General features: G+C 39.6%; 1 protein-coding gene across 6 annotated transcripts in view; it reads right to left on the bottom strand.

Annotated features, from left to right (window-relative positions):
* PRELID2 (PRELI domain containing 2) overlaps positions 1-17871 on the bottom strand; it is a 336098-nt gene that overhangs the window by 305145 nt on the left and 13082 nt on the right. For 5 of the 6 annotated variants that reach the window (XR_008679908.2, XR_010133959.1, XM_055387294.2 and 2 more), the window contains exons 3-4: positions 15590-15663; positions 13541-13701 (exon numbers count right to left, since the gene is read on the bottom strand). Coding sequence is in view for 4 of the 6 variants with exons in the window: in XM_055387294.2 (XP_055243269.1) it covers positions 13541-13701; positions 15590-15663 (235 nt within the window). In the remaining 2 variants the exon portion in view is untranslated. Of the gene's footprint in view, positions 1-13540; positions 13702-15023; positions 15060-15589; positions 15664-17871 lie in introns of all 6 variants that reach the window. The other variant, XM_031011219.3, reaches the window with a different exon arrangement.

The raw sequence follows: 17871 nt of genomic DNA on the forward strand, positions 1-17871 counted from the left end.
TACCAAAAATATAAAAAATTAGCTGGGTGTGGTGGCATACACCTGTAAACCCAGCTACTCGGGAGGCTGAGGCAGGAGAATTGCTTGAACCCAGGAGGCGGAGGTTGTGGTGAGCCGAGATCACGCCATTGCACTCCAGTCTGGGCAGCAGAGCTAGACTCTGTCTCAAAAAAGAAAAGAACTGATTATTAATAATAACAGTTAACATATTTTCATAGCCTATTGTGGTAAAGCATTGTATTAAGTTTTTTATATACATGCCTTTCAGTTAATTCTCACAACAGCCTTATAAGGTACATAATATTAACCCGAGTTTACACATTAAAAAAACTGAGGTTCCAAGAGGCAAACTTACTTATGGTCATATAAAAATAAGTGACAGGGCCACTATTAACACAGTTAACCTCAGATCCCATGTCCCTTCCCACAACCCTATTACCTAGAAAAGTGTCTATTTAGTGAAAGCTTACGGGCATCCTGAGTTGATGGCGAAGCTTCAAATTACACAATGGTTTGTAAACTAGCTTAGGTGGAGGCTTGTCTTGGGATATCAGGCCCAACAGTGCATGCATCCCACTCACAGCTGGGGCTGATTGTCTGCCCAGTGGAGGAGGTAGACCCTGAGTCTAGATTGTCACCAGGTTCCTCTCTATTGTCTCGAGATCTTTAGGTTATTCTGCATTATCTCAATTCCTGGTTAATAAAGTATCATAATTTTTAATACCAAAATTCTTTATTTCCTATAGCTACAAAAGCTAACCAAACAAAAGAAAAAAATTTAACTGGCATCTGTGTTTCCTAAGAGCAGAAAATGCAATATAGTTTTGACACTAATCATACTTACTGAAGTCTCCCCTCCTCATCCCTTATTTCCATTGATCATTCTTCTTGCATAAATTCAGTAGAGCCTTCATATGAATTTTGACTTTTCAGCAGGTGTTTCCACTGAAAAGTGTTTAGTGTTTGCTAGATAGCCAGAATATTAACTGATCATGCTTTATAAGATTAACAAGAATTTTGCAAAAAATGAAGTTCCAAAAGGGCTGCCAGCTGTATGTTTGCTTACCACTGGGACCATGGGACACTTACTATTTATCAGGGATTCCAAATCTAGCTACTCAACAGACTCATCAGGAGAACTTTAAAAATGTCGATTTTCATGAGCCAGCCCAGGGATACAAAACTAGAATTACCAAGGTGAATCTAAATTTTTAACTCCGCCCCTGAATCTTGGGCCAATATACAACTCAAAACAACTCAAAGGAAAAGGAGGATGAAAAACAATGTCAACAGGCATCCACTAAGATACAATTGTGTATCACCTAACAATGAAGATATGTTCTGAGAAATGCATTATTAGGCAACTTCATCGTTGTGCAAACATCATAGAGTGTACTTGCATAAACCTAGATGGTATAGCTTACTACACACATAGGCTAGATGGTATAGCCTATTGTTCCTAGACTACAAACCTGCACATCATGTTACTATACCGCATACTGTATGCAACTGCAACACAGTGGTATTTGTGTATCTAAACATATCTAGACATAGAAAAGGAACAGTAAAAGTACAGTATAAAAGATATATACCATGTATATACCGTTTATACAAAATGATACACACTTACCATGAATGATGGAGCCTGCAGTACTGAGGTCACTCTGCATAAGTCAGTGAGTGAGTGGTGAGTCAATGCAAAGGTCTAGGATATTACCGTACGCTGCTGTAGACTTTATAAATACTGTACACCTAGGCTACACTAAATTTATTTTTAAAATTTTTCTTTTTCCAATAATAAATTAACCTTAGCTTATTGTAACTTTTTTACTTTATAAACGTTTTCATTTTTAATTTTTTCACTCTTTTGCAATCATACTTAGCTTAAAACACAAACACATTGCATAACTGTACAAAAATATTGTCTTTTATATTCTTATTCTATTAACTTTTTTCAATTTTTAATTTTTTACTTTTTAAATATTTTTGTTAAAAACACAAAAACACACACATTAGCCTAGGACTACACAGGGTCATGATCATCAATATCACTGTCTCCCACCTCCACATCTTATCCCACTGGAAAGTCTTCAGGGGCAATAACACACATGAAGCTGCCATCTCCTATGATAACAATGCTATCCAGAATACCACTTAAAGTACCTGCCTAAGGCTGTTTTACAGTTAACTTTTTAAAATATTTTATAAGTTAGGAGTACACTTTAAAACAACAATAAATGGTATTGTAATTACATAAACCAGTAACACAGTTATTTATTACCATTTATATGGTTTGGCTCTGTGTCCCCACCAAATCTCATCTCAAATTGTAATTCCCATGTGTCAAGGGAGGTACCTGGTGGGAGGTGATTGGATCGTGGGGGTGGTTTCCCCCATGCTGTTCTCCTGACAGTGAGAGAGTTCTCACGAGATCTGATGGTTTTAAAAGTGGCAGTTTCCCCTGCACTCTATCTCTCTCCTGCCACCTTGTGAAGAAGGTGCTTGCTTCTTCTTCACCTTCCACCATAATTGTAAGTTTCCTGAGGCCTCCCCAGCCATGTGGAACTGTGAGTCAACTAAACCTCTTTCCTTTACAAATTACCTTCTCAGTTATTTCTTGATAACAGTATGAAAATGGACTAATACACCATTATCAAGTATTATGTACTAATACACCATTATCAAGTATTATGTATTGTATACACTACACATTTACACAACTGGCAGCACAGTAGGTTTGTTTACACTGCCATCACCACAAACACATGAGTAATGCATCACGCTATGATATTAAGATGACTATGACGTTACTAGCCAACAGGACTTTTTCAGCTCCAATATAATCTTATGGTACCACCTTAATATATGCGGTCTGCCATAGACTGAAATGTTGTAGGCAGTGTCGGACTGTATCTCAAAAGCTCCTACTTATGTCATCGAATGCTCTCTTGGCTAAACATGATTGTTTCTAGCTCAATTATCATTTCCCTTTTCAATAAAACAGCTTACTCCACTTTTCAAAATTAGTAACTTTAAACAGTCACCACACTTTGAAAACAACATTTAATCCCATTAGTTCTAACAACTTACATTTATTCAGTGCTTCATAAATGCGCAGAGCATGTCTATTTTTTATCTTATTAAGTCTTCACATCACTCTGTGAGGGAGCTCAGGCCAGCTTTATCCCTTTTCCCAGAGTCAAAGAGCACATAAAATGACCAAGCAGAAACAAGAAGAGAAGCTCCCATATTACTGGCTCAATGTAGAGATTCTGTCTACATGGCATTTCCTACCAAATCCTACTGGGCTTCCCCTGCACTTACCCTGCAGCAAATTCCTTCTCTTTTCCTTTCCTACCCACAACTCCCCGACCCTGCCATTCCCATTTCACCCCACAAGTACTGTCTGCATCCCCTTTAGCAGGTTTTCATTCATCATTCATTAGACAGATGGTGATGAAGCATCTTCTGGGAGCCAAGCACTGTGCTAAATACAGGGGACACAGTGGTAAACTGTGACCTCAGTGCACAGCCACCACAAAACAATTAGTACAGGATACAAAAACAGAGGAGACTCTGATTATATGAACACAAACATCAAATGGCAAATGAGTATCTTTTGGAGGGCAGTCTTATTAAGCCAAAAATAAAGCTCCAGCCCAGATCATTATATTTGTATAGAAAAGGCCTCACTGCTTGGCTCTTCATAATTGGTGGTGCTTTCTGCTAATTGTTTGATTATCCACTGGTGCACTGGAAATCAAGGTCAATATGAGCAGAGGGAGTCATGTTTTGGGACGAATACAGTAGTATTTATTTAGGCTATTAGTTAACTACACCCTCAAGCCCTTTAGCTCCAGGACTGGGCTTAGAAATAATTCGTAAGTCAGCAGAGCCAGAGTGTTTTAATACTTCAGTAAAAGCAGGTATGGAGGTCAATCAAAAATGCCAGTGCCAATCTTAAAAACACACAGAAGTCACCAGACTACCAAATTCACTCATGGAAAAAAAAACAAAAAGACTCTAGAGCAGGGTGAAAAAATGGGACACACCAAAAAATATGCCCAATTAGCCCTCAGCACATGCAAATTATACTATTTGTGATTTTTCAGATGAACACTTGAGACTTAGGATGTTTTAATCCAGAAATTCAAAAATAAAACATTTAAAAAGTTGTATCCATATCTATTTGAGAGTGAAGAATATTCATGAGTAATTTCAGTAGTAATGAAAATGTATTGACCCAACAATAGTGGCGGTCAGGCGCAGAGACTCACGCCAGGAATCCCAGCACTTTGGGAGGTCAAGGCGAGAGGGTCACTTGAGGCCAGGAGTTCAAGACCGGCTGGACAACACAGTGACACCCTGTCTCTACAAAAAAGAAAAAAAAATTAGCCAGGCATGGTAGCACACACCTATATCTCAGCTACTCAGAGGTTGAGGTGGCAGAATTGCTTGAGCCCTGAAGTTCAAGGCTGCAGTGAGCTGTGATTGTGTTACTGCACTCCAGCCTGGGCAACAGAGGGACCCTGTCTGAAAAAAAAAAAAGGAAAAGAAAAAAAAAAAGAACAGTTTCTCATCTCATTCATGTAATCTGTGTTTAAGTTTGATTTTGACTTGTTTTTTACTATATTCCACAAGGGATATATTCAAATTATTAACACACACTTCACTAGGCTGAGCTTTTTTTTTGCTTTTTTTTTTTTTTTTTTTTTTCTGAGACTTGGTCTTACTCTCTGTCACCCAGGCTGGAGTATGCAGTGGTGTGATCTGGGTTCACTGCAATCTCCGCCTCCCAGGCTCAAGCAATTCTTCCACCTCAGTCAGCCCCACCAAGTAGTTAGGACCACAGGCACACGCCACCACACCCAGCTAATTTTTGTATTTTTAGTAGAGACAGGGTTTCTCCATGTTGCCCAGGCTGGTCTGGAACTCCTGGGCTCAAGCAATCTGCCTGCCTTAGCCTCTCAAAGTGCCGGGATTACAGGCATGAGCCACCATGCCCGGCCCCTTCATCAAGTCTTGACACACTGCCATGGCCCAGCTATGCCCAACCACTCTGCCCAGGAGAGGGTGGGCCAAATGGGGCCCTAAAATGGTTTTCATGCAATGAGGCTATAAGCACCTGGAGAGCCAGCCTCCAACCTGGCCATGGGCCTATGCAGGGCCCTGGGAGAGCTTTTGCTTTTCCACCTTTCCCGGCCTCCCGTAGTGCTGGGATTACAGGCATGAGCCACTGTGCCCAGCCTGGCTGAGCGTTTTTAATGTCAAAAATAAGCATCAGAGGATAAGCAGAAGCTTTTAGACATAGAAAGCTGAAGACATGGCCATTGAGATGTTATGCTGAGTGTAGAAGAATAATCTTGTTACTCAAATGCAGGAAAAACCCGGTTCGACAACATCATGAATAGGTCTCCATTGATGGTAGTAACTTGAAGATACCAGAAAGTTTTTACTTAGCATAAAAACACATATGCTGGAAGAGTAAAGCTGAAGAAAATGCTTTTACTAGGTGATTATCTTCCAGAATTACACTGCAGTACTCAGATAAAGCAAATGTCAGTTACTAAAACTAAATCAAATGCATGTCAATTATATTCCCACATGGCATAACAAATACCTATTAAGAGGAAAAGGGTAATAAATAAGAACCAGAAACTCACAAATACATATATTTTAAAGAACAGACACAAACACAAGATAAGAAATTAACAAACCTATCTCAGAACATAAGGTTTTGGAGGGTAAAAACCATGACTTTTTTCTTCCTTCTGAATAGTCTAAAACAATACACTTCATTCTCCATTTTCCAAAGTAAATGCGTGTGTCCTGCTCTACATAATAAAGCATATTCCCACAAAAGCTGACTTTAATTTTTTCCTCTTTTCAGATTAAGATTCACTTTTCTTTTTTCTGATTTGGCCCAAGTGTCTTAAGGCAAAATAGAGCATGAGCATGGCATCTCTCATTCTACACATTCAAGCAGTGCATCAGAGGACCCTATGTGATGCCCCTGAATCTACAACTGCCAAGATCACTGCATGAACCTAGAAGAAAACCAGAAATGTGAGCAGATTCAGTCCACGCCAATTGCTTGCATTGACCCTGAATACTATTCTCTCCAGAGCTTAAATTTCACTCCGAAACTAAAATACAAGTTTCCCAGTCCCATGCCTCTCAAATTGAGGCACTCATAGCCCCAAAGATGTGTACTGAGGGAATGCAAAACTCCAAAATGAACATATTTCTGCAGTGTAACAGTAAATCATTACAAACACTGTTTCTATATTAAATACATTCTGAGAATTAGAATCAAAAGTTATCAGAATTTTTATTATGAAAATAACAACTGTAAAAGTAATAATACAAAACACTAATATCTGCTGACCACCATGGGCTGGCACTATTTTAAGCTTTCTCTATGTACGACTTCATTTAATTCATACAACCACCCTCTGGGAAAGGGTTATCATTCCCATCATACAGGTGAAGAAACCGAGGAGTAGAGAAGTGACACATATTGTACAAGGGCACATAGTTATAGTTTCAGAGGCAGAATTCTTCTTTTTCCTTTTTGTTTGAGACAGAGGTTGTATTAGTCCATTTTCATGCTGCTGATAAAGACATACCTGAGACTGGGTAATTTATAAAGGAAAGCGGTTTAATGGACTCACAGTTCCACATGGCTGAGGAGGCCTCACAATCATGGTGGAAGGCAAAAGGCACGTCTTACATGGCAGCAGGCAAAAAAAAAAAAAAAAAAAACTTGTGCCGGGGAACCCCCCTTTATAAAACCATCAGATCTCGTGAAACTTATTCACTATCACAAGAACAGCATGGGAAAGACCTGCCCCCATGATTTAATTGCCTCCCACTGGGTCCTTCCCATGACATATGGGAATTGTGTGAGCTACATCTCAAGATGAGATTTGGGTGGGGACACAGCAAAACCATATCAGGGGTCTTGCTCTGTTGCCCAGGTTGGAATTCAATGGCAGGATCACAGCTCACCGTAACCTTGACCACCCAGGCTCAAGCGATCCTCCTACCTCAGCCTCCTGAGTAGCTGGACTATGTACGGGCATGTGGCACCATGCTCGGCTAATTATTTTATTATTTGTAGAGACAAAGTCTTGGTATGTCACCAGGCTGGTCTCGAACTCCTGACCACAAGATACTCCCACTTTGGCCCCCCAAAGTACGGGGATCATAGGTATTGAGCCATGCCTGGAGCAGAGGTAGGATTCTAAACGCAGATGCCTACTCAGTTACTGTGGCATAGGACATGAGAGGAGAGACCCTGTGCAGGCCTGGAGGGAGTCAGGTTGGCTGTGTAAATAAAGCAGATCTGTAAATTACTAGACAAAATAGCCAGACACAGAAAAATAAGAGACTATGAGGCTGCCTTAGGCCTTGCTGGCTTTCCAATTCCTGGTTCCTATCCCTTAGGAGACCTGATCACTGGTACAGAAATATCCCTGTAATCATCTGCAGTAGTGAGTTTCCATTACTTCCAAAGCAAAATAAAGACAATGGGCAACATAGTGCCAAGAAAACATGAAGAGGAAAAAAGGTGTGCTGAGTCCCCTTCTACTATGCCCCAATTATTTCTGCTCAGGTGCCTACCCATCCCCCATGCAGCCCATGTGCTTCAGAGGGAGATGACCTCATCCCCAGCTCCAAGGGCAGATCTTGACTGGATCTGCCAATACACCTATATCATTCCTCTGAACACGCTGATTGGTCTGGGGGAGCAGGTGTTCTAAGTTGACTCAATCACCGTCAGGTGAAGGGCTTTTTTCCTCATGGCTAGGAGACAGGTTCCCTCCTCTACATAGCTCTTTCTCTCATTAAATGTGGACAAATTAGTATGCTGATCTTAGATGATGTTGACAGTCATGAGGAATCCAAACTTGAAAAAAAAAAAAGTGGACATACAGAGAAAGGTAGAGCCAAAAGAATAAGAGCTATGGAAATACTGCCCACTTGGCTATGAGATAATGCAGTTCCTTAGCGAGAGGAAGGGCAGTGTCACTGCCAACCGCTCAGATTCTAAAGCTAATCAGCCCATGTTTGAATCTGGTGCTGCCACTTACTGGCCATCTTACTTCATACAAGTCACTTGACATCTCTAGCCTCAGTCTGTAAAACAAAGATAATAGTTCCAACCTCACATGGTTATTATGAGGATTAAATATAGACACACATTTACACACACACACATATACATACATACATCAAGCACTTAGAGCAGAGCCTGCACATAGTAAACACATGTAAGGGATGGCTGGTATTGTCTGAGTCAGGGTTTCTGCTACTTGCAGCACAAGGCAGCCTAACTGATACAAGAGGAGGGATAAAGTAAGTACAGGAGGGCTTCCCTGAGGCATGGAGTGCCAATCTGGGTTCTGGGAGAGTCAGATGAGTGAGAAACAGGACATCACACTATCTTCCCACACCTATTATGGAAAGAATAGAAATCCCATTCCATAAAAAACTACAGGAAGACAATGTCGGATAGAATCAGTGAAGGAAGAAAGCATATTAGAGCTATCCAGTTGTGTGACAGTACAGATGGGGGAAAGCCCAACGTAGTTCTCTCACCCAAGAAGATGCCACAACTGTAGAGATGTCAGTGGGAAGCCAAAATCAGATCTATGTAAAGAGGACATAGAGCAAGGCTTAGTTTCTAAAGGAAGCTTATTTTGAGCCCATCTCTGAATTGAGCCAACAGGCCATGCACAGGGACAGAGTGACATCTGGTTTCTAGTCACACACCCACACCTGCTAACCAACACACAGCTTGAAAGTCTAATTTTACACTTAGTAGCCCTGACAGCTTTTTTATTCCCTTTAAAAAAAACCTGTCCCTATTCTGGGTGCAGTGGCTAGCCATTACTCTCATATTTCCTTAGCAAAGGGAAGAAATTAAAGTAATAATGAATCTTTCTTGGATGCCCCCACCCCATCCCATTACCCATTTATTTAGAATGTCTGCCTAAATGCCTTTCTAAATCCATGTCAAGAGCTAAGGAAACATAAGTTCTCTGGAATGTGGATCCCAGCTTTCAGCATATCAACCCCTAATCAGAAACCTTTTTGTGGCTGCTTGTTGCTGAAGGGACAAAACCCATTCTTCATACCTGGGATCCAAAGCACTCTACAGAACAAGATAAACCCATCCTTTGTAAATGTTCATATTCCTGCCTCACCACTGTGCTCAAGGTGGAGTCTACAATATCTGCATTCGTATCTTGGCTTAGCAATCTACTGACTGTATCACCTTGGGCAAGTTATTTAACCTAAGCCTCCAAAGAATACACATGAAGGATATAGCTTTGACCTTGACATAGTAGGCATCAATAAATGTTAGCCTGCTGTGTCAATGATAGAAAAGGTAGTGTTTTGGAGAGGACTGGAACATAACAAACCAAAGAAAGAAAAAAAAATTTAACTGGTCAAACCTTCTTATACAGAAGTCTGGTCATATGTACCAAAATATAAAATGCATACAACCTTTGACCAAGAAATCTCACTTTGCTCAATCTACCTTAAATGGTAACAGAATAACTGGGAAAATATGTAATCAGAGACTTTCATCACAACACTGTTTGTAAGAGCAAAAACAAACAACCTAAGTTTCAATTAGGAACAGACCAAGAAAATCATGTAAACAAACAATATCTCCAGGTATGATTAATTTTCATTTTTTTCTCAGAACTGGTTAATATTTTTACAAGACACATGCATTATCGTTTCTAGAATCAGAATGACTATTTTAAAATAATTTTTGAAAAACACTCAAAGGAAAATTATTCCTAAAGGATGTCCTCCCTGGATTTTCAGAGCTAACTGTCATTTTACATATCACAGATGAAAGTTTAGTTCACCTTTTAAGACTAGCTAATAGCTCAAATATGCGCAAAAATTAAGGCTAACACGAAGTAGATGAAATGATTTTTTTGCACAAAATCAGCCAATTCCATCCTTTTGCTATTTCTACATACAAAGAAAGGAGCTCTATTCTCTGGCCACAGCCTTTACACTTAATCCCAAACATCTATGCCCTATGTGAAACTCTTATCATGAGAGAGACTAAGAAAGAAAAACTAGTGGGTGGTTCAGAGCAAGCCCACCTCTGATGCCAACAAGACATGGCTTTCACACCCACTCAGCGGGCTGCTGCAGCATCCTAAAATTATCACCACAGGACCAAAGTTATGGAGAGCAGTAATGATTTGGACAAGTGTTTGGGCTTAAGAATGGATTTTAAATTTTTGGTTTATAGTTGTTTGGGCTTGAGGGCTTTACTATTTCCATAAAATGATAAGTATATAATAAAAAATTCAAACCACACAGAATAATAACAAAAAAAACACAGATAATTATCCAGTTCACAGCAACCACAGTTCACAGCAATAATCACTATTAACATTTAGTGCTTATATTTTACTTGTTTTTAAATGTATCTCAGAAAAATTAATCATTTTTCACCCATTATACTGGCAAAAGTTAAAAAGCATGTGAATAAGTGCTGACGCTGTTGTAAGGGAATGAACATGCTCATGCGTTGTTGATCAGTGTAAAATGTGCATATTAACACATTGGAAGGCAAAGTGACAGAATCTGTATGTTACGACTGCATGTCGGTGCCCTCCCCTGCCACCCCCAATTCATGTGCTGAAACTTTAACCTACAATGGGATGGTACTAGGAGACTGAGACTTTGGGAGGTAATTAGGTTTTCATGAGGTCATGAGTTAGAGACTGCATTTTGGGATTGGTGTCCTTATAAAAAGAAACCAAGACTAGAACTCACTCTATCCACCATGTGAGGCAATGATGAGGAGGCAGCATCTGCAAACCAAAAATATGGCCTTCACCAGACACTGGAAAGGCCAGTGCCTAGATGGTGGATTTCCCAGCCTCCAGGTCTGTGAGAAATTAATGTTTACGGTGTAAACCACACAGTCTATGGTATTCTTGTTATAGCAGGCAAACTAAAACACTATATAAACTAATAAAAGTATGCATGTCCTGAGAATCAGCTATATCGTTTTCTGTATTGAGATCTAATTCACTTACCATAAAATTCACCCTTTTAAGGTACACAATTCAGTGAGGTTTAGTATATTCGCAGAGTTCTGCAACCATCAACACTAATTCCAGGACATTTTCATCACCCCAAAAAAGAAACTCCGTACCCACTGGCAGTCACTCATCACTCTCCTCTCCCCGTAACCCATGGAAACCAATAATCTACATTCTGTCACTATGGATTTACACATTCTGGACTTTTCAAATAAATGGACCCATACAATATGTGGCCTTTTGTAACTGCCTTCTTTCATTTAGCATATTTTCAAAATTTGTCCATGTTTAACCATGAATCAGCACTCCATTCCTTTTTGTAGCTAAATAATATTCCATTTTGTGGATACATTACATTGGGCTACATATTTATCAGTTGATGGACATTGGCTTGCTTCTATATTCTGGCTATTATAATGCTATGAAAGTTTTGTACAAGTTTTTGTGTGGACTTATATTTTCTCATTTTTCTTATAGTATCTAGGAGTGAAATTGCTGGGTCAAGTGGTAATTCTACGTTTAACTTTTTGAGGATCTGAAAAACTGTTCTCCAAAGCAGCTGCACCATTTTATATTCCCATAAGAAACATGTAAGGGTTCTAATTTCTCCACATATCCACAACCAACCCTTGTTATTGTATGTCTTTTTTTTTTTTTTTTTTTTTGAGACAGTCTCGCTCTGTTGCCCAGGCTAGAGTGCCGTGGTGCAATCTCGGCTCACTGAAACCTTCGTCTCCTGGGTTCAAGCTATTCTCGTGCCTCAGCCACCCATATAGTTGAAACCATAGGCGTGCGCCACCACACCCAGCTAATTGTTGTATTTTTAGTAGAGACGGGATTTTGCCATGTGACTAGGGTGGTCTCAAACTCCTGGACTCAAGTGATCGCCCCGCCTTGGCCTCCCAAAGTGCTAGGATTACAGGCATGAGCCACCACGCCCAGCCTGTTTTTCACCTTCTTGACAGTGTCCCTTGAAACACAAAAGTTTCTAATTGATGACATCAATTTTATCTATTTTTAATTTTGCTGCTTAAATTTTTGCTATCATATCTAAGAAATTACTACCTAACCCAAGATCACAAAGATTTATACCCATGTTTATTTCTAAGTGTCTTATAGTTTTAACTCTTTCATTTAGGTATTTGATCTATTTTGAGTTAATTTTGTATTCTACATGAGGTAGGGATCTAAATTCATTCTTTCGTATGTGGATATCCAGTTATCTCAGCACCATTTGTTGAAAGAAATATTCTTTCCCCATTGATTGGTCTTGTAATATTAACTGTTTTAAATCTATCTAAGATGTTCTATAGTTTAATTGTGGCAGTGGTGGCACAACTATATATTTGTCAAAACTCAAAGAACTATACACTAAGAAAAGTTTTATTGTATGCAAATAATATCTCAATAAACCTGATATTAAAAAATTCTACTCTAGGCCAGGCACAGTGGATCACACCTGGAATCCTAGCACTTTGGGAGGCTGATGTAGGAGAATCACTTGAGCCAGGAGTTTGAGACCAGCCTGGGCAACATAGTGAGACCCCCTATCTACAAAACAAATTTTTTAATTAACAAGGCATGGTGACACATGCCTGAAACCTTCATCTCCTGAAGCACATGCCTGCAGTCCCTGCTTCTCGGGAGGCTGAGGTGGGAGGATCACTTGAGCCCAGGAGGTTGAGGCTGCACCGAGCCATGATTACACCACTGCACTCCAGCCTAGGTGACAGAGCAAGACTGCATTTCAAAAAAAAAAAAAACAATATATATATATATATATATATATACTTTAGATAAACAACTCATATATAACATAAAGGATCATATACAAGGAAGATATGCTTCACAAATATTGTAATATTGTTTGTAAAAAAGAACTTAGATACCATCTGTCTATCAAAAAAGTAGTAGCTACATAAAATGTCATATAGTCACAGGATTGAATTATATGCAATAAAGGAATAAGCTAGTTTTTTATATATATATATCACATGGTTTAAGCTCAGAAACATTCCATTAAGTGAAAAAAAAGAAGTGCACAATTTACAAACTCACAATTTACAAACTAATTTATAACTTACAGTATATGTTTTAAAATATATACAAAACCATACTATACAGGCTCTATGAGTATATATATAAGGATCTAAAGGAATCTCTTTAAGGTCTGGAAGAATATTCAGCAAACTGATAACACTCACTACTTCTCAAGAGGGTGAAAAAGACAACAGGATTGGGGGAGATGGTGAGACGGAAGGTGAACTCTATCATTTCCTGACCTCCCTTGCAAAAAATTCATTAATTACTGTGATTAAAAAATTAATAATGTGGAATTCATATGAGTTATAAACAGTGGTCATAAGTATAGAACCATAGACTTTTAATGTATGTACTCATGTGTCCATCCCTGCAACCAAAACACACACACATACACACACGAGTCTTACCAATTTGGGTTTTCCATACTTTCCCGGAAGACAGACTCTTCCTTCATGGATGCATACTGTGTCCACGTAAGGCAGTGACTCCGTATGGCCATGTTTCTTTCCCGAGGATTGAGCCATGACTCCTCTTCTAATTGGATATTAGGTACTTTCAAAATGCTCACCTGTCCAACAGAAAGAAAATGGCTTTTTCAATTTAGGAAGAGCAGGCAACATAATGACTGCATCCAGAGTTACTCTCAGTCTTGGATAACCAAGAGGACAAGTAATCCTGATACATGGATGATGGCTCACCAGTGGCTGTACGTTTTTGATAATCAAACATACTATGACCTTACTAAGTGCTGGTGAGGACATGCAAATGACCCAGGATTTATGTAGGCTATACAGTCTCTGGCCTAATTTACCTAACTGCTAAACACTAAGCAAATTATCAGCCTCCTTCGCGTCTCCTCTAAGGCTGGTTATGGCCTTCTTAAATTGATGGATTCTAATCGAGCCCACTTACAAGCTCACATGCAGAACAATATCAGGTAAAATATTTTCTTCATTTTAAACTCTGTCCAATACCTAGAAATGTATGGTTTCCTAGGTGAAGACATGGAAAACTACAAAGGCAGAATTGTACAAGTCAGAGGTGTCCTTAAATTATTTAAGAATTGAGATACAAGACAAAGTTGAATGCCTTTTTAAATAATAGATTCAGAGTGAGTATATAGGGCAAAGGCAGGGTACACACTCTGGAAAAAGCCAGTAATAATTTGCTGCTACACTGCAACAAGTTTTACAATCTGGAAAATAAAAGAAAGTTCATTTTCATTGTCATATCAGCTTTAGTACACTGAAGAATGTGACAGTCTTTTAATTCATGATAAGGAAGTGATGGAAGCTGCCATTTGTTCCACATACAGCACAGCAATTTAATTTGCAAGCTAATCGGCAGGAGCCAAGCTGGGTTCCACATCTGATATGGTTTGGCTGTGTCCCCTCCCAAATCTCATCTTGAATTGTAGCTCCCATAATCCCCACGTCATGGGAGAGACTCAGTGGGAGGTAATTGAATCATGGGGGCGGGTTTTCCTGTGCTGTTCCCATGATAGTGAATAAGTCTCACCAGATCTGATGGTTTTATAAAGGGCAGTTCCCCTGCACACGCTCTCTTGCCTGCTGCCATGTAACATGTGTTTGGGCTCCTCCTTCACCTTCCACCATGATTGTGAGGCCTCCCCAACCATGTGGAACGGTGAGTCCATTAAAACTCTTTTTATTTATAAATTACTCAGTCTCAGGTATGTCTTTATTAGTAGCCTGAGAATGGACTAACACAACATCACACATAGAATCTTTCCCGGGTTGAAACTACCCTCTGAGACCTGTTTAAAGGGCATATCCAGATGCTTTCCTCTGACTTCCTCATAGCTCTAAAAGGACTCCCACTGAAAATCCCTCTATGGGTCAAGCAATGTGATTAAAAATTTCCACTCACCTTTTTCCAACAAAGAATCACCAGAGTGCTTAAGGACTTCAAAGAGAGAAAACAATTTGCTATCATGAAGATTTCATCATCAATGATATTACTTTAGAGAAATACACATAAAGACTTACAGAGGGTGTGGAGAACATTATACTCTGGGAAATAACTGTTATCTCTGATAGTGAATTAGAAACTGAAGTTTTTCTCTTTCTTATTAAAGATGAGACTAAATATTTACATTCCTCCCATTTCTGATCATTCTCACCTAAGAGTAATTTCTAATCATGAACAGATTAGATAGTCACTTCATGCAAAATGCCAAAAGTATCTTTAAAGTAGCTGCACAGTATCTCTATGTCCATTAAGAGTTCTTCACAAGACAGAGAGACAAAGTATCTCCAGTGGCATCTGCTAAAAGTGAGGTTGGATAAGAAAGAGCTTTCTTCCTCAGAAGGTTCTGAGGTAAAAGGAGTAGGAAGTTTCTAATGCTCCTTTACATCAGAAAATGCTGTTCCTTTTCATGACTATTAAAAATTACTAAATGTTACAACTGTGATTACATTTTAAAATCAACTTACCTTCCTTAAAATTTCTGGAACCACGTTCTGACAAATTGCAATCCTCTTTCTGTAGATGACCCCTGTTGATTCATCTAAAAAAGAAATTTTTTTACACACAAAAAATTAAAGAAATGTGTTCTTTTCTCAGTGTCAATAAATCTTGCAGGGGTGGGGTTTTTTTGTTTTTTTTTTTTTTTTTTTTTGAGACACCCAGGCTGGAGTGCAATGGCATGGTCTCAGCTCACTGCAACTTCTACCTCCTGGGTTCAAGGGATTCTCCTGCCTCAGCCTCCCGCAATGAATCTTTTAAAGTCAGTATCAATTTTCTATTTGCAAGATTCCTACAGAAAATGTTTAACTCAAAATTCAGTTTCCCTGACACTTTTCAGGGCCGAATCAGATATTCCTTATCTGGGATGAAGGAATAAGGGTACAACAGTAACTCAGAATGCACACTCCAATGTCAAGGATGAAAGAATCACAACCGTTCGCTGCTCTGGACTATCCGTGTCAGTACTCCAATGACGATGACCAGTGGGACTCCTGCTCAACTCCAAAGAGAATGTTTCAACAAAAAGGGGGAGAACCTGATGCTGCTACCTTTTGTACCAAACTTTCAAGCACAGATTTCTGGCTACAAAATTTAAACCTATAACTAATTATATTAGCCACATTTATCTCTCATAAGGGAGTAGACTTCCTGTTGTTACCAGCAGCAAACCTGTACGGTTCTGCAGCAACCTCAATTATGGCCTCCTCCTCAGAAGAAGGAATTCGACTGAGGGGCAGAAGGCAGAAGGAGGGACCAAGACAAGTTTTAGAGCAGGAGTGAAAGTTTATTTAAAAAGAATAGGAAATGGCTATTCCTGTTCTTTTTATAAACTTTCCTAAGCAGGAAAAAGCTATTCCGCTTCCTTTAGAATGGGAATGAAAGGAAGGACAGTACCAGTTAGAAGACAGCCAAGCGGGCAACCTGAAAGGCAAGCGTGTGGTCTGACCTTTCGACTTGGGGTTTTACGCGCGTTGGCATACATCCGGGGTCTTACATCACGTCTCCCAACTCCTGAGATCTTATCAGGAAGCTGCTGATCATCAGTTTCAGGTGTTTTCTATCTATTAGGTGCGTGCCTTTGCCTGGTGCCAGCTGTGACCAATTATTACTTTAGAGAGACAGTTAACAACCGCCTGACCGTCACCTGATGGTCATCCAACTCTCCTAGGGGTGTGTGTGTGTGTGTGTTAAGTCCTCTTCTGTGTGTGTGTGTGTGTAAGTCCTCTTCTGTGTGTGTGTGTGTGTGTGTGTAAGCCCTCTTCTGTGTGTATGTGTGTGTAAGCCCTCTTCTGTGTATGTGTGTGTAAGCCCTCGTGTTTGTGTGTGTGTTTGTGTGTGTGTGTGTAAGCCCTCTTCTGTCCTGCTCATACCTGACTAGCTACCTACTGTAACACTAGGACTGCAACCATTTTGTTCTGCGGTGAAGTTTCCAGAATTAAGCCAGGGATGTAAAAAACAATGTTAGTTAAGAAAAAGAAAGGCAGAGGCAGAGAAAAGAATAAACTCTGAAGTGCAGTCTTCTGCTTTGTGAATCACTGTGACTTAGCCATGCTGTTACAGGTTTTCTCAAAGCTCTGGCTATAGTAGTCCCAACCCTCGATGCAAAAACCCTGACTGCCCAGAAGCTGTTGATAGGGTGCAAACCCCTCTGCCCATTGGCCCTCCCTTTGGCCATCTCATCCAGTGTTTGCTGCACACATACTCGAAATGGATTAGCCACTCCCAAAGGCAAAGATGCCCCTGACAATGACAGAAATTATAATTAACATTTCAATTTAGAATATGCACAGTGTTCTCTCATTTGATCTTCATAACAACCTAAAAACAAGATTATTTTCCCATTTGACAGATGAAGAAACTGAGGCTCCAAAAAGTTAGGTCACCAAGGTAGTAATGAAATCAAGATTTGAAATCCAGTTTGTCTGATGACAAATAACAAGTTTCTCTCACACTGCAGGTACATGAGAAAATATTTTTAATATATCTATATGGTTATAGAATTACAGAAAATGCATATGCAAGCAAAAGGCCGTTATGTTTACCAAGCACAGAGAGGGCTTCAGAGTCACACACAATGAACAGTAGCATCTCATGATTCCTAAGAAGGGTAAAGAGCATGCTGGACCTAGGCCCCAGTGTCCCCAAAGCTTTGTACATTGACTATGTGCATTGTCACAGCTTCCTGCATTGCCCAGTTCTCAAGTTTAAACACTGACACTGATAATGGTTTTTGCTGGAGATGGGGATA

The sequence above is a fragment of the Gorilla gorilla genome, chromosome 4, assembly GCF_029281585.2.
Source record: "Gorilla gorilla gorilla isolate KB3781 chromosome 4, NHGRI_mGorGor1-v2.1_pri, whole genome shotgun sequence".
In the NCBI taxonomy this organism is placed as follows: Eukaryota; Metazoa; Chordata; class Mammalia; order Primates; family Hominidae; genus Gorilla; species Gorilla gorilla.